Source organism: Oreochromis aureus, linkage group 4 (genome assembly GCF_013358895.1).
Source record: "Oreochromis aureus strain Israel breed Guangdong linkage group 4, ZZ_aureus, whole genome shotgun sequence".
NCBI classification, from domain to species: Eukaryota; Metazoa; Chordata; class Actinopteri; order Cichliformes; family Cichlidae; genus Oreochromis; species Oreochromis aureus.
In genome coordinates, this window is record NC_052945.1 from 34,001,322 (window position 1) to 34,029,188 (window position 27,867).

The 27,867-nt window shown below is 41.5% G+C and overlaps 4 protein-coding genes and 1 long non-coding RNA gene across 9 annotated transcripts in view; 1 reads left to right on the forward strand and 4 right to left on the reverse strand.

The window, feature by feature from the left end:
• The window catches only part of hoxb3a (homeobox B3a), a 58,494-nt gene extending 50,448 nt beyond the window's left edge, over positions 1 to 8,046 (reverse strand). For both annotated transcript variants that reach the window (XM_039611100.1, XM_039611099.1), the window contains exon 1: positions 7,535 to 8,046. The gene's annotated coding sequence lies outside the window, so the exon portion shown is untranslated. The remainder of the gene's footprint in view (positions 1 to 7,534) is intronic.
• The window catches only part of hoxb1a (homeobox B1a), a 116,496-nt gene that overhangs the window by 85,833 nt on the left and 2,796 nt on the right, over positions 1 to 27,867 (reverse strand). The window lies entirely within an intron of this gene.
• LOC120439835 lies at positions 8,068 to 27,000 on the forward strand. Of its 4 annotated transcripts, XR_005612808.1 has the most exons (4): positions 8,068 to 8,123; positions 11,790 to 12,009; positions 23,316 to 23,452; positions 24,147 to 27,000. It is a non-coding gene; the product is annotated as an uncharacterized LOC120439835 (long non-coding RNA). The 4 variants fall into 4 exon arrangements; XR_005612811.1 differs by lacking the exons at positions 8,068 to 8,123; positions 11,790 to 12,009 and adding an exon at positions 12,126 to 12,250; XR_005612810.1 differs by lacking the exons at positions 8,068 to 8,123; positions 11,790 to 12,009 and adding an exon at positions 21,311 to 21,585.
• Positions 9,152 to 12,626, reverse strand: LOC116329747 (homeobox protein Hox-B5a-like). Its single transcript, XM_031751820.2, has 2 exons — positions 11,761 to 12,626; positions 9,152 to 10,456 (listed from the first exon to the last, which is right to left on the reverse strand). The coding sequence occupies exons 1-2, from the start codon at positions 12,440 to 12,442 to the stop codon at positions 10,209 to 10,211; spliced, it is 930 nt and encodes a 309-aa protein (XP_031607680.1). The 5' UTR covers positions 12,443 to 12,626; the 3' UTR covers positions 9,152 to 10,208.
• Positions 17,447 to 21,189, reverse strand: LOC116329748 (homeobox protein Hox-B6a-like). Its single transcript, XM_031751822.2, has 2 exons — positions 20,431 to 21,189; positions 17,447 to 18,722 (listed from the first exon to the last, which is right to left on the reverse strand). The coding sequence occupies exons 1-2, from the start codon at positions 21,002 to 21,004 to the stop codon at positions 18,442 to 18,444; spliced, it is 855 nt and encodes a 284-aa protein (XP_031607682.1). The 5' UTR covers positions 21,005 to 21,189; the 3' UTR covers positions 17,447 to 18,441.

Consider the following 27,867-nt stretch of genomic DNA (forward strand, 5'->3'; position numbering starts at 1 on the left):
TTCTTCTGCCATTTCCACCTCTCTTTCACTCCTTTCTGTGCCTCATCCCCTCTTTCTGTCTTTCTTCTCCTCCTCTCTCTCTGTCATACTAAATTGAGTTGGAGTCATTAATTTGAAGAAAAATGGCCAGTACATGTGGAGGAAGAAGGGGGGTTCTCTCTCTCTCTCTCTCTCCCTCACACACACACACACACACACACACACACACACACACACACACACACACACACACAAACACAGATGAGTCTTTTCTTCCAGGATCATTTCTCTTTTTCCTTTTGTTGCATATATATAAATGGTGCACGGTGACATGTGGACCTAGATCGTATAACGACACCGCCTCTTCATAGAGTTGTAAAAGAATATTTTGTCCAAACAAATGCAGTGCACTGCAGCGGGGTTAGTATAAACAGATGCTTTTATTGTGCTTAGCCGTCTTGGAACCCGCGGACATGGGTATCAGGTGAATTTATGTTGATATTATTACTCTCTGCAACCCGCCAATAGATTCTTATCGAGTTCACAGCAGCCACGAGTCCACAGAGCGCTTAAATTTGAACATTTTATCGGTAGAATGTAGGTTTCTGTCCGGTACCTGTTCAATTTGGATTATGTTTTCGTATGTATCTGGATAGACAAGGACCAAGGCAAAGAAACTAGTACTTATGAACGGGAAAATGAGGAAGCTAGATTATTAAAACCGTTCTGCTATAGGCAGACAGGCGCGCGCGCTGCGACATACACTGAATTAATGAGGTGAACTCTGGATGAACCCAGAGAAACGCAACATTTTTGACCTGAGTTATTCCCCCATTACCTTCGGAGAATGTGCGTTTGTGTATTGGTGGAAAAGGCGAAAAGTCAGCCTGTTTTATGCCAAAGTTGATTCATTAATTTATTTTTTAATTTATTGAGAAAATCAGCTGTTCCAAGAGTTCACATCCTTTCCCTCTCTACACTGCCCTATTCTAAAAGAAAAGTTTCTGTTTAAGATGACTTCTAATTATCATCTTTAAGGTTAAATTTGTTAGATTATGACAAATGATTGAGCAGCATCGCTCAAGTTGGACGAATATCGAAATGTAACACTTCAACAATTACTAACTTTCGCTAGATTTTCTATAAAAACTTTATTTCCTTTTATATTATTATTATTATCGCTATTATGATTATCAGTAGCGGAAAGAAAGAATGAGAAAATGAAAAAGAGGTCGGGGGGAAATCGAAGCAAACGGGACAGGACGTTAATCTCGCAAAGGAAAAATCAGATAAGGGGAGTAATATTTTTTGGGATGTAGAGCGAGATAAGAGTTTGGTTTTTTGACAGGGTTGTGCCGATAAGACTCCGGAGAGGAAGAGCTCTGCTTTACTAAACTTGCATTCTCAAACACATATCAACAAGTCTTACTATCAAATATAAAACCACAGCTTAAAGACCACAAATATCTAGTTATGGAAGTACGCGCGCGCACGCACACGCGCGTGTGCCAAATATTCAGGAATCTTTACATTTATTATTGCGACTGTATTAAGGGTAATTCATCGCAATATAAGGGTGTAAAAAAAGAAAAAAAAAGAACGTGAATACTTGAAACAAACGCTAGCTGGTGTGAACAAAATGTGTACCAAACACCTGTAATCCCCCAGACATCCACTTACCTCCTTCTGCCCTCCCACCACCTTGACTCCTCCATTTTCTCTGCCCGCCCGCACATTATTGTTGCAGGAGGAGCTTTGCTGTTATTACTGGGGAAGAGAAGGCAAGGTCAGGCCTTCGCCTATCCTTTGCCTCCTGCTATCATTTCTCTCATCTGTACCCCCTCCCAACCTTGGCTCCTCTGACTCCCTCCCCCGTTTTTGCCTTTGACATACAGCAATTGGTCCAGGGTGGAGTGAGTGAGTAGAGACGAGGGCGGAACTCACGCAAGACGGTGAACTTCTGACCCTTCAACTCAGTGAACCTGTCTCTGCAGGCTGGGTAGTAGCTCGGACATCCAGTTATGTTTTTCTCTTGATAATAAGACTCCTCGTCTTTGCCCTGGGCCGGAAGAAAGAGGGAGACAGAGGAAACCTATAGTAGCTAAAGGCTATAATAACTTGCTTGCTAGACTGAATGTTGCCTGGCTTTGTGTTTTTAGCTGAGTCTGTTGCGACTTAGCAATGCAGTTTAAAGGAAATGAACATTAAGTCCTTAAATGACTTTTTTTAATCTTACTTTTTGAACCTTACACTTAATGGCACAGGCTACTTATGTGTTTTTATACAATCACCATCAATCAGCTTCAGAGAAGCGCGACCGCTCTGACAGTTGTGTATTTTAACTGAGAGAGAGATAGACGGGAGGTTGTTGCAGGTTATCGTCAGTTAGGATTCAAAGGGACGCGTACACGTGCTGGGAGGGAGAGAGGTACAGGCAGAGCAGGGCTCGTGGGGGTCTTTTGAGCTCATTCTCGTCGTCCTAGTGGTCTAAAGCGGGCTCTGGTGGCGGCGCGAGAGAGCTGCATTCTCAGGGAAAAAATACGAACTTCCCAAGCATGTTGAAACCACAGAATGGAGGTAAATAGAAAGAAGAGTACAACCTCACCACCACCCCAAAGCGCTCTAAAAAATATGAATTAGCACAGAAGGTACACTGGGGAGTAGAGGTAGGAATTATTGTGAAGGCAAAACGCTTGATGGGGACACACTGAATGTTGCAACAAGTTAATGTGTATATTTCCTTCATTGTCCATATGTTGCATGTTATTATAAGCTACTTCCTATCTGCTGTTATTTAAATGCGTACTTCTCCATTATGATTACTATTATGTGACTCAGCTATATAAAATGATCGCAACTTCTATACATAAATTTTTAACAAAATTAAATTATATATTTGAAAAGAACAAATATTGACATAACCTGAACTTTTTCATAACCAATTGCCAAACAAGTCCGTTCTGCTGTTATCCAGGCTTTATTCAAAGCTGCACAAAGGGGCACTAATAAAGGCCTTTTTTATATAGTGCAAATACTTAGGAAACTAACAAGTCAGTGAGAGCATCTTTCTGTTTATTCCCAGCATTCAGCGTTGATTGTAGGTGCCGTTCAGTGACTTAGACAGGCTATTTTCAATTAGCAACTTTAAATCCAAAATAAGTGCTGGTATTATGGCTATTTTATTATTGGTAGTGTGTTAAATAATCAACCTTTTGATGGTGGGTTAATTGAACGGTCTATTTGCCCAGTGCTCCCCCTAAAATTGTCGAAGTTTGACGTCTGGCTTAGGCAAATTTCCCTCTTTTACCATCAAAATGGAGAACACTTTAAAGCAACCACCTGTTATTTCCACCCGCCCACTATGTTGGTGAGGTAAACATACATACACTTGAATTCTGTAAAGTGGGTGGGGGCGGGGATGTTAACGCCGACCTGTAAGCCTTTCTTCCTCCACAAGCACCTGCGGCGCGGGGGGCAGTGCTTGACTGGAGCCTGTCTGTTGACCTGGCGGTGACTTCTTGGCATGCATTATTCATGAGGCTTGGCCGCGTGGGTCACCCCAACACTAGCATAGTGCCGCAAATGCCTGTTTAAATGTAATGCAATCACACGAAGTGACACGTGGAAAGAGAAGACACAGGGGATTGTGGAAACTGGGCAAACTTTGTTGTTGTTTCTTTTTTCAGTTATTATTTATTTTACTAGCTTGCCCACACACACACACACACACTCACTTGTACCCTCACTCACACATATACATAGCTCTCTCATGCCCTTCCAATAAATCTACCAAACACAGAAAAACACACCCCACTTACTCCTACACAAAGCAGCCGCTCTCACACAGGCATACACACACACACCTTTGCAGCGCAATGGGAAGGAAAAAAAAGGGCCGATCGCATTAGTTACTCACCCCACTCATCATCACCAACACACAGGCTGTAAAGCCAAACTCAGCGCCTTTTGACAGTTTGGACAGGTTCAAAGGAGCAGCAAGTCCCTACACATAATACACATATTACACATAATACTGAAAAGAAGCGCGTCTGTACACTGGAGCTGCCCTGTGTACATAAACGGGAAACACACACACACACACCAAAAACAAAGGAGCCCATACAAAGCCATTGCTGCGCCTTCCCATGTCATAGCCTCTATACCCGGACAAGAAAAGGAACTACTTTGTGTCACGCGTGTCATGTCCTGTCCCTGCGTGTGTACAGGCTATGGAGCTATAGAGAGAGTGTAGGCTCTTGTTGCTAAAGGGAGGTGTTCCTGCATCATCACTAAAAGGAGGAAATTGATGAAAAATGAAATAGGGAGTTTTTTTTGCCTTCCTGTTTACCGAACTGAAACTTCCTCAAGGACCCAGGCCGTTCCCGAAACGCTCGTGCGTATGTATTTATAAACCGACGGAAAAAAGAAGCAACATAGTAATAATAATAATAATAATGATAATAAATGAAACCAAATGAAATGGACCTACATTAAATTGCATTACATTACATTTGAATAAAATACGGTTAAAGGCTTTAAAAGTAACTTAGCTGATCCTTATGTCATTATTTAATTTTTTCTTCCTTATTTCTCTGTTTTTGGAATTACGTCCGACTGTGCTTAACTGGCACATAAAGTAAAAATGGCTTGAAAAAAAAAACATTGCGATTTTAGGAAACATTCTATTAGTTTAAGGTAATTAATTAAATATATTTTTTTAACTAAAAAAGGAATTCAATTTTTTTTTTTTTTTTTTTTTTTTTTTATCAGATAAACGTTTAGAGTGAGGGAAAGAGCCTTCTTGCTTCACTCCCCTATCCCTGTCTTCCTCCTTCAACTGGTGCCTCAATAATTTATGGCATCCCAAACATGACTTTAAATAACATTCTTGTGAAGCTCATGAAAAATCATTGCGATGGCGGAGGGCAGCGCCAGGAATCCCTAGACTGAAAATACATCGGGCCAGCCAGCCAGCCGGACTTACTTCACATGTAAAGTGAACATAATAAATGAGAGTTTGAGCGGAGAGAGGGACTTCCGAAAAGTGGAATTCTCCTCTCTTATTAGAGCAGCACAGAGGCCACAGGATTAACTCTGTGGTGGTGGTGAGTAGGAGAAATAGGCTCGTACTTGAAGGAGCCTTGTATGTATAAATATTGTAAGAATAGGTTTAGTTCAGGTTTACTTCCACTGCAAAACACTTTGTAAAGCAGAGTGGAGGATACTTCCTTCGAGAGGTTTGATTAGTTAAAAAAAGCAGACAAAATAACTGCTTAAAAATAGAAAAAAATATCAAACTTCATAATACTAAATACTTAAAAAAAACCAGCATAAAATAAATCCTTCTATGAACAGATTACATTTTGTCAGAAAATAAACAGCGTATCTTGGCCTTGTTCTGCTTTATTCCAAATTATGGTTTCTTAATGTGACATGTTTCTTTAAGCGTAATAGTAACTCTAAACAGATACGAAATTTTTTGCAGACAGCATTTTCTCTTGTGCCTGGGAATCATCTTCCTCATGTATTCACCGTCTTCAATGCAGAAATCTATGCATTTTATGGAGTTATTATGGCGTCGCTGCTTTAACTGACGCATGGCGATCTAAACCAGTAGACACTGACCTCTCAAAAAATAGAATGAATAGAAACAAGCTTGGACTCTATGTGTATCGAAATTTGAGCTTCAGTCCCGACATAACATATTAAACAATTTACACGATGGCTCAAAGCAAAAGGGTGAGTGCGTGCACGGGGCAGAGGACGGCTCGTGTGACCGGTAGCCGAATTATTCGACAGCTTCAGTCTCACTCTAGACAGAAGAAGAGCTAGATTTGGAGGGTCGAAAATAGAGTTACACTATTACCACTCTTCGCCTAGTTTACTCACAACACGACCTGCTTGTATATTTCTTGATAAAATTGTGCTAGTGCTCACCAATGAACGGTTTAAAGTACGATTTTCCGTGTCACAAATAAAACAGAAGTATAACACTGTTCATTTTAGAGGATAAACTACAGCTATATGCTATAGCGTGCTGAATCGATTAGTTCATGTTGTATTTTGTATAAATTTTATGTTTTCATACAAGAAATCATGTTTGTGTCATCTACCTTCGTTAACATTTCCCTTAAACATGCAATAATTCTGTATATAAGAGTATTTATTTGGGTATCCGTTTAACTTAAAGACTGATAGAGACTGTGCGGTTTGGTTAAATCTAAAGTTATATTTTCATCAAGAGTGCTTTCGTGTCATGTGATGAACGCTTAGCTCGTACTGGAATACATGACTGATGTTGCATTTTTAAGCGTCTGTATTTGTGTCAACAATTTCACCAATATTTGCTCCAGCGCCTGCACCTGTGAAAGTTGGTAACACTTTGGTCAGAGTAAAAGAATTCGTTTGAGGTCTAGCAGGTTTGGGTTAATTTACGAGCATTTCCTTGTGTGTGTGTGTGTGTGTGTGTGTGTGTGTGTGTGTGTGTGTGTGTGTGTGTGTGTGTGTGTGTGTGTGTGTGTGTGTGTGTGTGTGTGTGTGTGTGTGGCCCAAGCCACGGCGTAAAACCAATACCTCTAAAGACTTGGATGGCGAACCTTGTTTTCATCTACGAAGCTGTTTCACTCACATGCGTCCCGCATTAAAAAACAGAAAAACATGGGGGCAAGGTCTTGTGCCCAAGAACGCCTATCAGCACAGCCTGTGTATACGCGCCTGCGTGTGTTCTTCTCCATCAGTGTAATGGTTGATTTTTCCAACTCATAATCCTTTAAAAAATCAATTTTACGCGCGCATTGGCTGTGGGTAAATATGTTATTTGATCACAGAGTGAACATATGAGTCACAAGACTTTTACGCTTTCAAAGATCACATAAACCGAAATCTGCAACATTTGCTGTTCGGTGGGATTTCATTAGCCTTTCAGCTAACGCATTATCCAAATAGTTCAAGTAAATTCGAAAATGCAAAAAGGAAGTGGTAAAATAATGCGCATGGTTTTCCGTCTTATTTTATCATTTTAAAGTTCAGCATATAACCCACATACTTGTATACAGACACACACATTTAGTATCACTGTATGAATTTAGTCTATTTGTGTTTATTACCAACCACCTCTCCCCACAGAAAACCAAACATAAATTGCCATTCTTACTTTGCGCGTCATCATTATGCACCAAATAAAACGCGTATATGTGTGGATACTGGCACATACAAAGACAATTCTAATCTTGCTTCATCTGTGAGGTAATAACTATCGCACGTCCCGAACCGGCGACTACCAGGACTCTCCGAGTCTCTCCGAGTCCTAATTGTCGCTGGCAAATGCACCGGTGCTTGGCGGCACTCCGCCAGCGCATTAATATCCTAGAACTACATAGTGAGTGACAAGGTAATTATAACCTCCACCCCCCATCCCGCTCTCTCTCTCCCTTTCTCTGTTTCTCTCTCTCTCTAACACACACACACACACACACACACACACACACACACACACACACTTTACCGACTCCTCTCCCCACTTAGCCCCCACTTGCAGGCAGCCGTCACTACTTACTGTGCTGTGAGTCCAAGATCTTTCTCTCCGGCGTCCACAGAGCAGAGCAGAGCGGAGATCAGCGGTCTCCCAGTGTAGTGTGAACCGGAGCTGGAGTTGCGGCCGGTAGTAGTAGCCTGCTCTCTCTCACACACACATACTCCCTCTCTCCCCTTCTCTGTCTACTTTACTGACCCCTTTAGGATCCCCGCGAAGCAGTTAAACCGTCACTTGCTTTGGAGAATGCGAAATATATAGTACATTGTCAACTCCCCAAAACCATAAAACTAAGCTTATGGGACCCCACGTGACTACAAGCGAACCAGTGAGAGGTATCAGTCTGAGGCCAGGCTTGACCTTTACGATCCAACTTGGAGATAAAAACCCTCATTTGTTTGACATGTAAATGTCAAAGCTGCCTTTTTTTTTTTTTTTTTTTTTTTTTTTTTTACAGTTTAGCTCAAAGCAGAAAGGGGTTAGCTTTTAAAATATATCTCAACACACACAGAGGAGAAGCAGGAGATAGAGGCTGTGTCCAGCCCCCACCCCCACCCCAGCAACTCAGAAGGAAAGCCTTGTAGTAGTAGGGAAACGGCAGCACCACAAGCCGGTGAGTTTAAAAGTTCAGTCGCTTGTTTACAGGAGAGGAAACTTAATTTGCCCGGGAGTAGCCTCCGTTCGGGCGGAAAGGAGAAAAAAGTGACCAATTTGTCCACCGCGGGTAGTTTGTTGTCTTGTCAGAGTTGGTCAGCAGAGTCGACAACTGGTTTGTGAGTGTGTGCTCTGTGTATACTTGTATTTGTAATTCTCTCTCTCTCCGTGTGTGTGTGTATGTGTGTGTGTGTGTATGTGTGTGTTGACCCCTTTTGATGTTCATCACATAAAAAAGAAAGAAAAAGAAACTGTCAGTAAACCCAGTGATTCTGTGTGTGTGTGTGTGTGTGTGTGTGTGTGTGTGTGTGTGTGTGTGTGTGTGTGTGTGTGTGTGTGTGTGTGTGTGTGTGTGTGTGGCCCCCTTAGTGATTGCGCGCTTGATGCAACCAATCATGCTTGATGTGTTGCTTCTTTATGCATGGTATACCTATTGTGCATTATATGTCAGAAAGTGAGTAAAAAAAACTACAAAAAGAGGCGAAAGTCAAAAATAAAGACTTAACCTCGGATTGAAGAGTTAGGCCAGATCTACATAATGTAAAATCAAACAACTTGATTTCAGCCTATATTGGAAGTCAGGTAAAAATAATAAATGGTTTGGTATTGTTGGCAAAATATGTAGTACTGCTTTAGTAAATGACCACACACGCCACTACTAACTATTGAGGCATATCGGTACAGCACTTATGGATATGAAAAGAGAGCAATTTGGTGTTCGGTATCTTGCCAAAGAAGACTTCCGCGTGCAGTTTGGAGGAGCCACAGACACCAGTGTTTGGCAACTGATGCTAACCAAAGCCCAAAATTTGCATAAAGATATATGATATAAATATGGTATAGATTAGGTAATATGCAAATACGACATATGTTCGAATCACTTCTTCAGTATCTTATATAAAAAAAAAAAACAAAGCAAAAAACAAAAAAACATACCGGTATCAATCTAGATTCCTCTTAAACTGTTTCTGCGACAGTTTCTATTATGAGCAGTTGCTTCAGTCTTTCTGTTTAATGAGTACAATGAACTTTATTGGGTTTTTTGTTTGCTTTTTTTGTTTGTTTTTTTACTTGAAGCTACAAACAAATACAAAAAGCTCACTGGCAGACAGGTTACAGGCCTTAAAGGACGGTAGCCATTAGCCATAACCACACTCATATAAACACGAACTCGCACACTGCACCTACAAATAGCCAACTGGTCACATTTAAAAATGTCAATATATATATATATATATATATATATATATACATCATTTGAGAAGCATAGAACCGATAATTACAATTATAATAACAATATAATACAGTTCCGCTTTTTTGAATAGTAGAGCTGTACACAACTTTTTGGATGGATAAGCAGATTCAGGCAAAGGGATTCATTTTAAGTTTCAAACTCGAACACACGCACACACGTACACACACGCGCGCGCACACACACACACCTTTTCGGCTTCAAAATAGCGCAGAATTTAATGGTAAGACAGCGAGTATAGTGGGTTTGGGGTATGCGAGGGTATACGTGCCTTACTGGATGTAAATAACTTACAATAAGAGCTCACATGCTAACTTTTCTAGAAAGCATTTGGTCAGTTACAGAAATTCACACTTGACACAAAACGATACTTAGACATTAAACAATAGGTAGGTAGCAATGTTGTAAGTAGGACATAAGGTAGGTAGCATATTTATCCGTGACTCCCCTCCTTTTTAAAGAGGACAACATAAAGAAACACTTTTTTTTGTTACAAGAGCAAGTACCACAGTCATGATTTTTTTACGTTGCCCTAAAACACCAAAGACCGACATACCAAACAAATGAAAAGTGCTGCGCTGCTGTACAGTACTCTTAAATGTTTCTGATTACATTTTGGAATTTTTTTCTTCATCTTCGTCTTCTTCTTTTGTTGGCCTCTCTTTTGTTGTTTTCTTCAAGTTTTCTTTATTTCTGGTTTGTTTCTTTCCTCCTCCAGGGAAGCGTGTACATGGTAGTATCATCTCTAAAGAGATGGACGAAGACAGATTCTGGTTTAAAACAAAGACATTTCTAGGGTTGGAAGGCGCTTCCAGCAGTGGCGAGGCTCATGCTTTTCAATTTGTTGTCCTTCTTCCACTTCATCCTCCGGTTCTGAAACCAGATTTTAATCTGCCGCTCGGTGAGGCAGAGCGCGTGCGCGATCTCTATCCGCCTCCGCCGCGTGAGGTACCGGTTGAAGTGGAACTCCTTCTCCAACTCGAGCGTCTGATAGCGGGTGTACGCCGTCCGTGCCCGTTTCCCGTCCGGGCCCGTCATATCTGAGGGTGATGAGAGGACAAAGGGCTTTTAAAGATGCGCCAACACGCGACAGAAACGGGCTGTTATTGAGTGCACACAAAAATAGAGTGCGCAATATTAAGTCACTATTTTACAGCGCTCTAAAATACACTCCAGTATAAGAGAAATAGTTGAAAATATCAATCTAAAGTCACGAACACCTCTGTTAGGCTGATGTTTTCTATGAGTCAAAGGATTCTCATAGACTGGAGCCACAGGTGTTTGTTTTATTGTATCAACCTCTAACGCCCCCACAAGGAATTAAACTTACTGTTTTATCAAAATCACCGAGCGTAAAGGCAGCCCTACAGCGAGTAAAACTGTCCATCATTCTAACCACAACCTTTCTTGACACATTTTATTTCTGCTATTTCCACTCCACAGCCTGCGTTAAAACATTTGCTTTTATCTGTCACATTACTTTTTTTTCCCCCTTTTTAACCACCCGTCTTCACCATCACCTCTCTATATGCCCCATTTTTTACACCCTTCAGGGTTTTATTGCCCCGTCCTCTGCCTCACCTCTCTAATAAAGTTCCCACCCGTAATAAAGCTTCACTTTTCAAAGGAGCAAGCAGCTTCCAAAGCCTTCCTGGCCTCTCTTTCGGCTTCTTTTTTCTTTCTTTGCCCGGCTCTGTCTGCAGCTTCCCAGCCCTGTTGAGTTTTTCTTCCCCTCGTCTCTCCCCTGACAGATTTATGACGCTTTTGTGGAATTTGCTAAAATTAAAAAAAAGAGGAGACAGAAGGGGCAATTGTCCGGCGTTTATGATTTCTAAAACACGAAAATGTAATGGGAATTTTCAACTGAGAAGTTTTCTGGGGTGTACTGTTTCGATTTTTTTAGATCTTCATATCAGTATTTAAAAAATGAATACATCATTTGAAATGAAAGCATCAATATTAACCCAATGTGCGCAATTAAACGGCATTCCTTTGAGATTCATAATCTTGACAACTGATTTCTGACAGCCACATGAAAATATGAAATTGACGCAGTAGAAAAAAACCTGGTAGGGTGCAGACAAAAACGAAGAACCGTGGCTAATTGGGTATCTCCCTGCTGTTCTCGAGCATCCACTTTACACAGATCAAAGCTGCAATAATTCTGCACAATCATTAATGTGTATTTTAAGAAGCCCCGATATAGCTCCAACAAGCACTAAACTGTTACCAGTCCCATGTGTCAACACGGAGGCTATTCTATTGAACCAGCCATATGAATACGATCGCCTGAAACTTCTAGGATACATGGTAAATAAGTTGTAAACACAAGAGCAACGTGTACCATGACTAATGTGTAGCTTTCTCATCCAGGGGAATATCTGTGGTGTCTGCGCCTCGCTGCCAGTGTTGCCAGCGGCTGATCCCGTCGGGCCGCCCTCCTGCTTATGCCCGGTCCTGGGTGGCGGATTGCTGGCGTGACTAGTGTCCCGGTTATGCTGCAAGTCCTCGGTCTCTGGTGACGCATCATCCAGTTCGGTGAAACGCTGCACTGTGCCGCCACCGCCGGTGGAGGAGGCGGAGGACAGGTTTGGTGAGCTGAGATTACCGCTTCCTGCTTGATCCGAGCGAGGAGACGAACTCCGGGCGCCCAGTTTTGTGCTTTCGTTGCCGGGTGACAGCAGGGAGTCCGCCACAGAGGCAAGGGAGCAGCTAGATTGCTGTCTGAAGCCCCTGTCCGGGGCCGGGGAGCCGAAACCCCGCGAGTCCCCACCGACTGAGCCGCTCCCGAAGTGTCCTCCAGCGTTGGCGGTACTGTTGCTCCCCCCTCCCCGGTTAGTGACGGTCAGGTCCATGCCATTGTAGCTGTAGCCGTAAGAGCCTGTCGCAGGGTGCATGGTGGCGGAGGAAGAATCCCTGTACGTCCCGCCGTTCATTGCGCCGCTGCTGCCTCCATAATTTAGCAGCTGATATTCGGGGCCATTTGGGTAGCGCCCCGAGAACGAGTTTACAAAATAAGAGCTCATTTAGGTTGTTTTAGAGAGTTGCAGGTTTATAGTTGAGTACTAAGGGGCGCTTGATTTGTTAGATTTCTCTGGGTCGTTATAACGCTGGTACTTTCAACGATTTATGATGTATTAGTGAATTATGGCGTTGCACTGTACTTCGTTTTTAGCTATGTATGCGCCGTCCAAATATGGGGGTGGGGTGGTGTGTGTGTGTTGGATGGAGGTGTGTGTGTGTGTGATGGGGGAGGTGAGGGGTGAGGTGAGGGAGGAGAGAGAGAGACACACACGCGGTGAGGGAGGAGGAGGGGGACGGTCACGTGCTTTTGTTGACCAGTCGTAAATTCTCGCCGATGACTTTGGAGAGGTAATTTATGCTCTGAGGTTTCAAATGATAAAGATTGGGCGGGGGAAGCTCTCCGTCTCTTTCTCTCCGTCTCTCTCTCTCGGTCTCTCTCTCTCCTTATTGCTAGAGGCGTCGGGGGTGAGCTCAGAGCGCCACCTACTGCAGATATAATTTATTGCACAGAAAGAAGTGTTAAGGGAGAAAGGACACACTTCAAAAGAGTCTAAGACAACTGCTATATAAAAAAAACATTGTGTGTGTGTGTGTGTGTGTGTGTGTGTGTGTGTGTGTGTGTGTGTGTGTGTGTGTGTGTGTGTGTGTGCTCATCACTAAGCTCTGTTAAGTGACCTTTTGCTTAGTCTCGCAATTAAGAGCCGTAAGAACCATAAAACCAAACGTTAATAATGAACACAATGGTATAAAAAAAAACAATAGTAACTAGCCTGTCTCCACATACATCTGAGAGCTGTTGATATTTATTCCAGAGTTCCACCAGAAAGCGGTCTCACCGATAAAATACACGTTTGTTTGTGTTATGCAGTGTTTCACCTTGCTGCACTAATTGTTTGTACCTCAACTTCCGGCACAGATACAAAACACCAGTAGGAAATATTGTGCAAAATATCACAACAATTAGGCAAATATAAATAAACAAATAAATAAATAAATACATCACAGACCAAGCTAAACAGTCAACACTACACAAAATGTTTGAATTATGGAAGTCCGACTGGCCTGCGACTGTACATTCTTTCTTTCTTACTGCAGCCTCCCTTGCAGCTGCATACGAGGAATGTTAAACCTGATCTGTGACGTCCACACTGGATGGAAATCTGCTGATTTATGATTTGTTGATTCCCGGGTTTGGATGCATTTCAGCCGCCGGAGTGCTTGTGTGTGTCTAAGCGTTTGCGTGTTTGAAGTAGGCCTCAGTGTGCACTCGGGTGTACACGCTTTGTTGTAACTCCGGCACAGCAGCTAGAACAGGGGACAGATGAAGAATTCCAGAGCTTTGTGTGTATGTGTGAAATGATACAAATGGATGTACTCAGTGGGGAAATGTGTGCAGTTTGCAGGCCACATTTCAGAGTGTCGGCTAAAGAAACCAGCAGTTGGAATGGAATTCATCTTGAATATTACAAAGTTGCAGGCACATTTAAAACACACGGGCAAGCACACATAACAGTAACATGGGGTTTAAAGCCACAAAAGACCCAGCTGTCACACTCCTCTCAGCACACCGCCCTTGGTATTTATAGATCAGCGCCATCGCACTGAATTTGTTCCATGAAATAGCTCACTGAACGAAATACATCGAAATATTTCAATGAGGCCAGTTTGAAGACAATCATCATTCAGTTTTAGCATAGAATAAAACTATCCGTCCCTCCATCCATCCATCCATCCATCCATCCATCCATCCATCCCTTTTCTTTCGCTCAACATACCATTCTCTTGAGCTGTACATGTTTTTCGTTTACTTTATGTTATATTGATTTTGTGGCATTTTGAGTAAGAATAAAGGAACGTCAGAATTTAAGGCATGAGTCCAGATTAGAGAACATTTTGCAACCAGTGCTTGTGCACAGATTCAGTTCCTTTTATTCTAATAATCTCATTCTTTGAGCCACGCAGATTTCAATATGCTTCATTTTTGGAGATTTTGATATTTTAACCAATTATAAATTGTGGTCTAAGAGAAACTCTTTCTAACTAATGCTCAGTTGACTTAAACAGACAAACAAACAAACAAAAACTCAAAAATGAAACTTTCAGTAGAGAACATCTTTCACTAGAGACAGAAAGAACAAAACAGCATGAAACATTTCCTCTTCGTTTTTTCTCCTTAAAATATGTTAAACACCAAGCACGTATGTGCAATATGTAAAGACAAGTCCCCGTGATTCACAGTAAAACCATTTCCACAGTGTTTAACATAGAACATCTGCCAGCACGTAGTCATACAGCTGATTTAAAATGCGAACGAAATCGCCAATCCAGTCATAGCCAAAGACACAAAAAGAAACCAAAGTACACTGAATATGTCTGTGCTGCAGAATAAACTTTAATAGATTTTCTCTTGAGGTAATTTCATTGCGAGTCTCACTATATTCTCAATTTGTCTCTCAAAGTATTAAATTAAAAAAATAACTAAAAGTATCATTAATTAAATCATGTGAAATCTTAAGTTCCTGGCCTCTGTGCTAGCCGAGGCTGGTTTTTCTAGGTGTGCTTATTAATTATTTACTACCAGCTTATGCCATCTTTGTCTTGGCAGTATTCCAACAGGAATTTATTTCTAAACTTAAAATGTGCATGCGTTAGATACATGCTATAATAATTGTACCTGCTTGATATGACCTAAGAACGTCAAATAATAAATAAATAAATATTTTCTGTTATGCTTATTATATGTGCTATTATACGCATAACTTGAACATTCAGAAATATATCTCGAATGTTCCGAATGAAAAGCCAACAAATGCAATCATTCTAAAGTAACGCTGATTTAGACCACATTTGTCTTTGTGGTTTTCATGTTTCATAAGATAAGCTAATGTGCAAAATGTGTGTGTGTGTGTGTGTGTGTGTGTGTGTGTGTGTGTGTGTGTGTGTGTGTGTGTGTGTGTGTGCGTTTGCACCCGCATCAGTGAAACTTCCAAGATAGATACAACGCGACGGTCACTCAGGGGACAAGTAGAGTTAAAAGGTCACGGGGACATTGTCCACTTTGTCTGCGTGAAGTGTGTGTCTATGTGTAACGTGTCTGGCTGCAGGGCTCGAGGAGAGGTCAACTTTCTCTGTCTCGTTCTGGTCATCATTTAGTTTGAGCCCGCCATCAGCAGCTCACTCTCCTCGTCGCTTCCCTTCCAGATCGTTGCGTGCGCCTGCTTGGCCGCGGCCTCGTGTTTAACACCAGTAAGAGGCTAAAAGGCTCAAGCGTGTTAAAGTTGTCCTCTAAATCTTAAAATAAACCAATCTCAGAAGAATATAGAGGGCACCTTTGTGGGGTAGGAGGCGGGGTAGGGTGGGGGTGAGGGGTGGAGGGGGTGAGGGGAGCCCATTGCCGAGCTTAAAAACTGGCACCTTTCGCACGTACGACGATGCGCACATGCACACTCATGCACGCGCGTTCACTCATCCGAAAAAGTGGCACTTCCGGGCCATGCGGTCCCACCATGCACGCTCTGTCTTCTCCTAGCGGGGTGCGTTTTAATTAGGTTCATCATCCGCTGTGTGTATTTTGGCTTTTTCATCGTAAATTTATACAAACAGGAATTACTTTGTCTTTTTATCCTAACACTATAGAAAGTTATTGTAACTGGACGTAAAAATCTTAGAAACACTGTCTAACAAGATCCTTACTCTTGACCGCATTGTCTTGGGCCGTCTGTTGTAGTGATTTGGCACATTATAAGTAATTTGAAGCACACAATCCCGTCAGCACAACATCAACATGTATTTATATACAAAAATAAAAATGCCTTTTTACATAAAAGAATTGTAACTTTACAATTCATCATTACGTAGGTACATAGGGTAAGTCCTCATCTTTAACCCATAGTGGTTCGGGTAATTCCTCAGGGGCTTGGAAGGGTGGCCATATCAGGATACATGTTTTTTTGTTTTTTTTTAAATGCGCTAAATGTAAGATACATGTTTGAAAAGGGATACATGCTTTTAAAAGATGTGGTAAAATGCAGATTACACGTTTTAAGAAAGAAAAAAACAGGATACATGGTAACTGTTTGAAAGATGCGGTACAATACGTGTTTTTTGGAAAGAATCAATCTTTCAGAGAAAACATTAGCGGCCTCCTTTGTAACACTCTGTGACCATCCGCAGCTGTCCGATTTTCACCACATCCTCCCCCACTACATTGTCGTATGCCTCGGTGATGGCGTAAAAGACTTTCCTCACTGATTTCAGCTCATGCAAGAGAGTCTCCGCCACTGTGCCGACTTTGACGTCGTCCGTTTTGATGTTGCGGGCAATCAGGCCCGTGACCCTCTACCATCAGCGTGACATCATTGAACCATTGCAACATCATCAGAGATGAAACAAAACTGACGTATGTCATAATGGTCACTAAACATCAGCTGTGTGAATCTGGCAGGGCCTGTAATCAGCTCACAAGATGGCATATTTGTTCGCATGCAGAATCGACCCCACAGAGAGCTCAGAAGTAGTTTATTAAAACTTCTGATTGCTTTGTTTACACAAATCTTAGCAGGGTCTAGTCTGAAGCCTTCTAGTCTGATGCCTTCTCTCTCATAATAGTCTTGAACAAATTTCTGCTGCTCCTCAGCTGTTTTGACATTTTTCCGGTATCAGATTGTCTGCATCGCTGAGGTTTGGCACTTCCCTAATAAGACTGACACACTGTTTAAGCCTTATGTCAAAACATTTTTGAAATTCATGCAGCAGGCATCTGGATACCCGAAAAATGTCAAAACAGCTGAGGAGCAGCAGAAGTTTGTGCTGGGGTGTGAGGGGGCATACCCCCCCCCCCACAAAGGTGCCCTCTATATTCTTCTAATCTCAAATCCAGTAATGCTGAGTGTGACCAACCTTTACTGCTCGTTAATTAATGTTAGAATAAATGAAAATTCATTTCATGGCCCAAAGACACACACACAAACAAACCCTAACCCCTTTATAAAAATAACCTTTCTCCATAAATTCCTTTACATTTTATTGAACATTTGTCATAGGTAGTATAGGTAATTACTTGACAATAACACATAAACAAAACATGTAAAAATCGATAAAATATACACTTTCCTGAATGTTTTTAGGTAGTTTGGCGAATAACATCAGTAGGTTAACAACTGCCACCCCACCCTAAGCTTCAACCGGTCTCCCGATATTGAAAATTTCCCCGAAACCGTAGTTACATTATTTTCACCATACAAGGCGTTTTTCCCTTGCTTATTTCTGTACAGTTTAAATATGAACACCATAAGACATACATACCTCCAATAGTTTTTCCTCCCTTTGTGTATATGCAGAGCATACTTGCACGTGTACTTAAAGGTATTAAAGGCTACACACATTTACAAATAATAAGAAACAAAATCGGGAAGGAAACAGCCGGAAGTCAAGTTCTAAAGCCCCCAAAACAAGTTATAAACCCTAAAACAAGTGCCTTACATGATGTCTTTGAAAGAATAAAAAATAAATTAAATATGCATAGCCATAAAAAAGTACAGTAAAAAAAATCGGAGGCGGAATGCAGCAATAAATTGTGTTTCAAAACTACTTGTGGCCTTGTGTTGGTGGCCTTTAAAAAAGTTTTATTCATCTATTGTATTCTTTAATTTAATGCCATGCTCCTTTCCCCTCCCCCTTTTTATCGTATTTGTCCCTTTCCACTGTTAGATAACCGTTGCTGTAGAGTGTTTTACAAATTATTACCAAATATCAGACCACTCAGAGCGGCAAGTACAGCCTACAGAAAGAGTTGATGTAAGAGGGATAAAAATAAATCCCCCCATTCCGTTGTTTCACCACTGCTCAGGTAAAAAAAAAAAAACAGAGAGAGAGAGAAAAAAATGCGGGGGTGGGGGGGTACTCTTGAAAAACTTGGAGGCATGACATTATTCAGCATGTCTTCTCTTCTATTCTGCCCTTCCTTTTACGTGTCTTACATCAGTTTATTTTTCGTCCTGTTTTACTCAGTCCGTTTCTCCTCTTCATCTGCTCCGTTCGCCGTCGAGGAAGAAGAAGAGGATGTAGAAGAGGAGTTAATCAGCTTGTTCTCCTTCTTCCACTTCATCCTCCGGTTCTGGAACCATATTTTAATCTGTCGCTCCGTGAGGCACAGCGCGTGCGCAATCTCGATCCGACGTCGCCGCGTGAGGTACCGGTTGAAGTGAAACTCCTTCTCCAGCTCGAGCGTCTGGTAGCGAGTGTACGTCTGCCGACCGCGTCTCCCGGGGCTACTGAAGGTCCCTGAGAGTCAAGGAAAGAAAGAGACAGATACATTTGAACCAAGATAACAACACCGAGGCGTTAACTATTCTGTTAACAAAAGTTAGCAGAAAAGTTCATCACATGCATATTCTATTCTATTCTATTCTATTCTATTCTATTCTATTCTAAGTTTCCACAACAGTGCCTGTTTAGTATTTTCTAGGCTATGTTGCCCCTCGCTGAAATTAAGAATCACTACTGTTCACATTAAAAAACACTGCAGACAGTGGCTGCCATCTAACAATGTGCGCCATCCCTTAAGGACACTGTTTTAATGTGAATTTAACATTGTTTTAGTAAAATGTTTGGTTTACTTACTCTGACTGCGAAGCCGCAGATTACTTTTGGATTTGTGAAAAGTGAAAACTTGGACTTTTTAATTTGTTTAATTAAAAAAAATAACAACCATTCTACAGGAAATTTGAAAGTCGTGGTTTATGAAACACACAGAATAACTATGTCATATAAAGTTGCTGGTGGTAAGTAGCAGTAAATTAAGAAAATAATAATAATAACAATAATAATAATAATAATAATTTTTCCCGTTGTGGGCTGTATACTCCACCGATCTTCACTAATAATTAAGGCAACTTCAGTTTATGTATTGATTTGAAAGTAAGAGCATGGATTGCAAACCACAAGCTATTCATATCTAAATCCAAATGACCACAAATAACTCTCCCCTTTCTCTGGCTACTATTTGCACCTTTAACTGTCATTTATAGCCCGCTCTTTGTTTTCCTCCATATATATTTATTTGCGGCGAAATATGTTACCACCTCGTCTGTCATAACTCGGAGTGTCCTGCAGGGCTTTATAAAACACTAGCTCTGCATCATCTGCTATTACTCATTCTACCCTCAACAGGCCGTTTTTCTCTCTTAAAGATGGTTTGCAGCACAGGACGGTGTTTAACACTTTAGGTTAATTCATGCAAGAGTGTAAAAGCACAAACTTTTAGGAGAGCCGGCTAAATGAAACTATTTCACATTATTTCTGCGACGGTTTGCCTCACTTTCACTTTAAACTTAGGAGCCTTTAGGCTATATCTATATACGATTTGAATCAACAGTGAATAACACTGTCTACGCTGCAAAGTTAACTCCGGAGGCTCAATAAACGATAAGGGAGAAAAGGTCAAGACCAATAATAGCAACAGGAAATGTGATATATCTTTATCAGCACAGAAAAGAAACGTTTGCAAAAACAAAACAGTTTTTATCGCATCTTATTGGTCATGTCTCAAAGCAGAGTATGTCTGAGAGGAAAACAGTTTTCAAAAATAAAAGAGATTAACTATCCAGACACATTTGAATAAACGAATAACTGAGTGTGGATATTTTGACTTATCTCTGTATTTCCTCTCTATCTACATCATTAATTTTTTATCTACTCCTTGTTTTCCCCCACACTTCGCTTTACTCGGTAGCATCGTCGCAGGTCACACAGGCTACAGTAAAAGGAGCCGCAATGCAAACAAACCCGTTTTATGACGGACAATAAAATACAGAGCACATGACTGACTGACAGGTCAACATACGGGGATCATAAAGCAGCTTCTGTGGCAGGAGGAGGGAAAAAGGAAAGGAAATCTAACAGAGGCTGACAGAGGAAACAAATGTCATTCTTATGACTGGGATCATAAAATATGCAAGAAAGAGAGGAAGAGGAAGAAGAAGACACTCACCGTTGCAGGCGTTCATCCGCTGCATCCATGGATAAATGGGCACTGACGCCGACTGTTTGTCTTCCATCGTTTCTCCGAATAGCCCCTTTGCACTGAGCCCTACGCACTCTGTTTTACGCTGCACGCCGTCCTGACTGAGCGCGAGCTGATGCTCCTCCAGAGCGCACGGGTGTTCCTTATCCCTGTAGAAACTCGTGGCTGCAGCTGCGGCCGCCGCTGCCGCCGCTGCCGTGGCGTAGTCGCAGGCACCGGTTCCGGTCGCGCCCCCAACACCGACCCCCGCCGCTGCTGCTGTCGCCCGGTGTCCGGTATATGCTCCATTGGCCGCCTGCTGGTAGTAGGTGGACGCCGGGTACGGTTTGTCCTGGTGTGCGCCGGGTCCGCCGGCGCTGTATGCCACGGCTGCGGTAACGGCTGCTGCCCCCGGGTAGTGCCTAAGCGGGTGGTCGGCGGCGTATCCCGATGAGTAGAGAGGTATCTGACCCAAAAATGACTCTGCTGCCGCCGCCTGCCCGCTTCCACCCGTTCCCGGTAGCGTCACCGGGAAAGAGGAGTTGACAAAATAGGAATTCATCAGGAGAAAGAAGAAAAAGAGGAGAAACAGGAAAAGAGGAGAGGGGAGGACAGGAGGGCACGAAACAAACACAATAACAACGTTCACTCGATGAAGAAGGAGAAGGAGGAGGAGTAGGCAGAGGCTAACGGCTAGCAGCTAACGGTTCTCCCTCCCGTCCTCCTTCCTCTGCCTTCCCCTGCCTGCACTTTATGATTTGTTGTGTTTTATAGCCGACAGTCCGACGGGCTGCCGCTATCACTTAGTGTATCGCAGATTGGGAGGAGGTGGGGGTGGGGGGGTGTATTACGTGGGCTGAGTGCCAGTGTGGGACGGAGGGGCGTGTGGAGGGTGGGGGGCAACAGAGAGAACCTCTCCGTGTGTGTATGCGCTCGGAGAACATGGGATGGGGCGAGAAGGGGTATTGGGGTGGGGTGGGGGGTTGGGGGGGCAGACACCAGCTGACCTCGAACTGACCAATGGGAATCGTCCGTGCCTGGCATTCGTTCGCTCTTTTCCTTTCGTTGGAGAGGAAGAAGAAGAGGAAGAGGAGGAGGTCTGGGAACTACCGAATACACCCCCCACCACCATACACAAACACGGTCTCTTTCTTTCTTTCCTTTTTAATTCGTATCTAATCTCTCTTTCTAATCTTCCCTCTGTTCTCGGTGACATTGCGCAATCACACCGGAATCCTCGGCGCGTTAAATTGATTCTTTTCTCTCCCCGTGTGTCTTCCTCCGTCTGTTGTTGGACCCATAAAAACCAGCAGCTCTCACACGTATGCGCGTTTTCCCCTTGGGGTTGGGAGAGAAGGCAACCGAACAATAAAATATGTTTCCCGGCGCTTTGGAGATAATACCGACCGCATTAAAATGAATTTGTGGAGCGTAAATCACAGCCGGGAACGTGCGCGCGTCTTGTGTGTGCAGTGTGTGTGATGCTAGTATTTGATTCAGCCTACTATATAATATGGGCCATGTAATTGGAGTGTTGTATATTTGCAATTGGTATATTTGGTGGTTGGGTAGTTTATGTCCCCTCTTTGGTCAGTGTGTGTGTCCTACTCCTATCGCAGGCTGCTATTTTCTCAAGCATATGACTAATTCAATCTAGAAGGGATTTTCGGCACATAATCTGATAGAAATGTGAAAGATAACCCGGGAAACCCTTGTCTCTCTATATATATATATATATATATATATATATATATATATATATATATATATATATATATATATATATATATATATATATATATATATATATATGTACTGCTATATGAGTAGCATAACACTACTCAGTCAGAAAAATGCAACTCATATACTGTGCCAGAGTGTGCTGGGTTTAATCAGTGTGTGCAGTGATTTATTATTTTCTTTTTTTCTTCTCCCGTGACACTGATTAGCCTGAAATGTAAATCAGGAAAAAGAAAAGAAGTAGTTTTTTCTTTCTGCTTTTTTTTTAGGGTCATCTTGACACTCATTAGACCCACGCGCCTGAAGCTCTTTCAATATATATATGGCCATCACGTCCATGTTTATATTGAACCCAAATATACTGCATTGTTTTAAAAAACAAAACAATTAGAATAAAGTCTTAAAATAAAAAACAACAACAAACAAACAACAACAAAAAAGCCGTTATTATAGATTTGTTAGTTTTACCACTAACAAAAACATACTACATACTGTAAAGTTCAATTATATTTTTTCTCAGTTTTATACTATACGGAACGATAATTATAAATGTAAAAGAAAAAAACGTAGCGAATTGCTACACTGGTGTCACAAATTATTATTATCATCCCTTAGAATAATAAAAACTAAATTTACACACACACATTTTGCACTCTTTTTGCAAAGAAACATTAGAACCTCCCTTTCCTTCTTCAAAATTAGAGAGGAGAATAAATAGGGTCGAGCTGGGTGGAGGGTGGGGGTATTTCGGCGTGCTTTTCATTCGCGGTCACAAACGGAATATGTGTCGCTGAGGTCGTAAAATAACCGCAGTCATAAAGAAGTCCCCCCCTCTCGGTGTCTTTCTGTGCTTCCTCTACAGGCTCTGACTTGTCTGAATGGCCGAACTGTAGACAGTTTGACTACCAATAGAGACAAAGCCTATTTTTACTTTTACTTCACCTCCCCACTTCATCAGTTCCTCAATCTCTTCGTTTTAAAGTAATACTGTTCAGCGTAGGAGAACAAATATGAATTTTAGTCCCCGAGCCGCGCGTCCTATGCAGGATTACACAGACTGATGGAGAATCTGTCTTCTGAACTTTTATTTTGACCTCTCTCTCTCTTTCTCTCTCGCTCTCTCTTGTTGGCAGGACGCTCCGTTTCCTCTCCGCTTTGTGGGAACGGGAAGCAACAGCATTGTGTTGGAGCTGACTGGTGTAATCATTAATGAGCACTAACAGTCGGGACAGGACAGGCATGGCCTACAGCCTGGGACACACACAGGACGGTAATACTATTATTATATATACAGCCTATTTGCATTAGCACGGTATTAACGTGATTGTGGCTTTGGTATTATATCTGTGGTAGGCCTATACCAGCAGCAGCCCATAGAGTAAATACGAAAACTTTGAAAAACACAAATAATAATAATAATAATAATAATAATAATAATAATAATAATAATAATAATAATAATAATAATAATAATAATAATAATAATAATATACAGGCAGAATCATAGCTTTTCCTGATTCGAGGTACAGCTCGACTTAAGCTAAGAATATTGTCAAGCCAATTGAAGTGTTGGTATAGTAACATACCGAAAGTTTTGTTACGAAGCCTCTATGTATTTTATATGACAATTTTGAAGAGATTAGAAGCTTATTTAATGTATAGATTAATGTAACATTTTGAGAATAACTTCAGAGGAGATCTCACGAGCTTGTAGTTTGGTTCTAATGCTGGAAAAGCAACATGAAACAGGATAGCTTAGTATTACCCCAAATTGTAACCCTTCTGTTAACCCTAATGCTATCAATGGCTAATGTGAATGGCTATGATTCAGCAGGAAATGAATGAGGTAGTGTCGGCTCATTTTTCTTATATCATGTGACTGCGTGGAAATATTCATAGGCAACACTGCATGATGACATTGTCCTCCATGTTGCTAGTGGACATATATTTATGTGTCATTGCAGATACAAATGCAGTTTGGGAGAAGCGAGCGGCAGACGAGACGAAAGAGCAGAGCAAAGAAAAAAAACGACCTAAACTTTGGAAACGTTTTGCTATTTGAGAACCGGATGGTTGGTCCCTGTGTGAGTGTGTGTAAGGGAGATGAGTGGGGGCTGGACATAAAGGAATAGCAGAAGGACATAGTCTGCTTTAAAGCTAGTAAAGAAGTCACATTTTATGTCACATGACCTTACGCTTTGTTGTGTTGATATTTGTTATTTGTTGTTGTGCCTGATATTTCCTTGTGTCGATGGGGATATTGAAGTCTACCAAACTTTAACTTGCCGTCCACCAGTATTGAAAAAAAGGGAACGGGGCTGTGCACCGACGCTGCTAAGAGCATTATCATTACATTGCGTAGGCTAGACCTTTGTGCCGCAGTTCGACGAATTATTCATTCGAGTAACGACAATACTGTAAAAAATGGGAGACTTAAAAGACAAAAAATAATATAAGCTACCTCGGATGGCTTGTTAGCTACTTTGACCACCCCAAAATCAGTAGGCTAACAGCCTTCCAGTCATTAGCACTATAGTTATTAAGTTTCTACCACTGGTCCAGCACTAATAACAGGGTAATGACAAGAAGCGAAATCTGTTAGAAGTATGAATCACAATGACGCAAATAAATAGAAACTGTAGAGAGATGGAATGGTCTAGATTATATCAGACAACAAAGAAAGCAAAAAGTTAATATTGTGGGACATTCTCCCACGTTGAAAATTGGTAGGATGACAATTGCAAATCTCATCTTTTTTCTAAACGGATATGTGTTTTAAGCCTGCTGTATTCCTGCACAGTAAATCTTTCTGGTGCAGCTTCAGAGTAAATAGCCGAGAGGCGCTGAAGGAACTCCAGGAATCCGGGAAACTTCAGAGATTATCGACAATTAAAGCTGAAAGAGTCAGGCGGCTGCTTTATGGCTTTATGGATCCCTTTCACCTTTTGCGCGCGTGTGTGGGGGTGGGGGTATGTGCGAAGGAGAGAGAGAGAACTCAGGACTTTTATGGTTTTATGACTTTTTATGACTCTTTACAAGGAGTCCGAGGAATGGCTACGATCTGAAAAACCGCCCCGCAGCAAACCGGCAGATGAACAAATGTGTTGTTCTCCGCAAGTAACGAGCACTGTGCAGCTCACCTGCGGTTTATTTCAGCCGTGGCAGTGATAGGGTCGACTGCATTTCACGGGTTAAATAATTAACCGTCTATGAAATTTAAAATTCACTGCTTATCCTACTAAAGTACTCTTATGTAGCATTTTAGTTCGAGTTATTTGTAAAAAGTAGTTTAAAACTCTTAGCGCATCAGACTGGCCCTCTTCTGGCAGAGCAGACGCGTTTATTGCAACCACTAAAATAACCTTTAATTTAACCCTGTCTCTCATCAGTGTAATTTAAAGAGAAACTGTGACTAAACAAAAAAAAAATAAAATAAAAAAAGTAAAAAGAATATGCGATTAAACTGTATGACATGTTAAGTAAGTGGTCTATTATAATGTCATTCATTTAAATTTTATATGGATTTTGCCAATCTCAGAAAAAACAGTGACATTTTTTGATATAAGTAGAATACTTTCGCTCTTTGGATCGTATAGAAGATTCCAGAAGTTGCGATGCTTGGAGATAAAAAGTTCACGTGTTTAGAGTTTAGATAAATAGAGTTCCTATTGCTAATTCTCTCTCGCTCTCTGTGTGTGTGTGTGTGTGTGTGTGTGTGTGTGTGTGTGTGTGTGTGTGTGCGCGCGCGCCGAAGGAGACCTCTGCTGCTGCACCAGTTAATGACAAACTCCAAAAAACTGCCTGACTAGTACTTTCTCTTGTTTAATATATTAATCGTTTCCAGGCAGCGCGAGTCGACTGCCGCGTCCTTCAGGGTACTGTGAGCACGCGCTCCAGGTCAGTTCACCGGACTATTACCGGTGGACGGGAGCCCTCAGCCACAAAAGGCCTCGGGACCAGTTAAAGTTTAACGGTGGGTGAATGCAGCATCAGAAAGAGACCCATATTTTTCGGCTAAATAAGAAGAGTCGAGCTTGATTATTCAAACAGTCTTATTCGACATTATTTGGTCAGGTCAGACGAAAAATAATAATAATAATTATAATTATAATAATAAAAATCATAAATTAACTTCTGATACTATCACCCTGGCAATCGTTATCTAACTGCACAGAAAATCCTGTCGAGGTATTTGTCCGCTGCGCAAACCACAAATAGATGAAGGGAAAACAAATTTTCTGTCTGATCTCAATACTCTGAAGTTGAATGCTGAATAAAACTAAGACTATGCTAAAATCATAAATTAAACTGAACATCATAGTTTTCCCTCCATGAGGGTCTTTCAGATGATTACATACACGTTCACAACTGGAAACATATATCTGAGGGGGACTGCACAACAGATTTACAGATAAGCGTGAGTGATAAAACCACAAAGAAAGGACGAATTAATCTGCTTACACAGACACGAACACAGTGAAGCACATGCACTCCCTGCTTGCCGCTCTATTCCGAAACAGCCCTCCTGACCAATCAGCATAAATTTTGCATCCAGAATTACTTTTCCGTGAGCACATCCAGTGCTCGTGCGCAAGCGCAAACACGCACACACACACACACACACACACACAACAACACCATTCTTCTGGGATTTTGTACACACACGGTTTTCTACACGTTTCATTCACCACTGTAACAGCAGCCAGGTCTAACCTTGGAGACAAACCAGGACTGAGAGAAACACCCGTTTCTCTACCTCAGTGCTACAAGTCGACCTTTCCAACCCTACATCAAAGATTAAAAAAAAAAAAAAAAAAATCCTTCAGCATACACTCCTGTGAAAGCACACAAAAGCTTTTTGCGCCACTCGCTGTGGCTGACCTGGTATTATTTTTCTAGAGATAATACATAAGTAAAATTGCGGGCATGGTTTTTGTAAATCGACACACTTAATAACGCATTAACACGGACCCAGGGACGTATAACTTGTGTTTCCGAGTCTTGAGAAAGAACCTGTGTATGTGTCTATGTGCTCTTTGGTATTGTTGTTAACGGAACACTAGATGGCACCAGAGTCTCTTGTTAGGTGCGGCCTCTGGGCTGCTCTGAAGCTTCATTGTGAGGACTGCCTTCGAACACAAACAGCCTCCGGATTGTGTCTGTCTTTAACCGTTGCTCCCAGAGCTGCGTGATCACAGCCTTACAGGAAAACAGACTGTTGGCTTGAACTTATCTACCAAAACAGAGAACACAAGAGAGAAAGACACACATTGCTCGTACCTTATATACCACTCTCCAAATGTTACTGTCTTCATTTAGTATTATATAACAATTCTATTTGTGTTAAATTATCCATTTTAGTTCCAGAATTAAGACATACATTAACATTTGTATATGATCCAAATTGTTTGACGGTTAAATAAATGTATCACTAAAAACGGCACTTCTAATTATGCTAAATACGACCGTAAACATCTCTCGAGTCCGCGCACACTGCTGCTCTAAAACCTAGTCAATAATAATAATAATAATAATAATAATAATAATAATAATAATAATAATAATAATAATAATAAAACTAATACCACAGTGCTGACATTAATGAGTGTCAATAACAGATTCGAGATTCTGTGTGGTCTTTCTCTGTTCAATAATCTCAATACGATATTGATATCTGCGACAAAA

Bases quoted from the DNA above. Each gene is read 5' to 3' on its own strand.
- LOC116329747 (XM_031751820.2), bottom strand. From the start codon at position 12,442: ATGAGCTCTTATTTTGTAAACTCGTTCTCGGGGCGCTACCCAAATGGC. The intron at 10,457-11,760 runs GTACACGTTGCT...CATCACCCTCAG, and splicing joins AAAGCTACACATTAGTCATG to ATATGACGGGCCCGGACGGG.
- LOC116329748 (XM_031751822.2), bottom strand. From the start codon at position 21,004: ATGAATTCCTATTTTGTCAACTCCTCTTTCCCGGTGACGCTACCGGGA. The intron at 18,723-20,430 runs GTGAGTGTCTTC...CTTGACTCTCAG, and splicing joins GCGGATGAACGCCTGCAACG to GGACCTTCAGTAGCCCCGGG.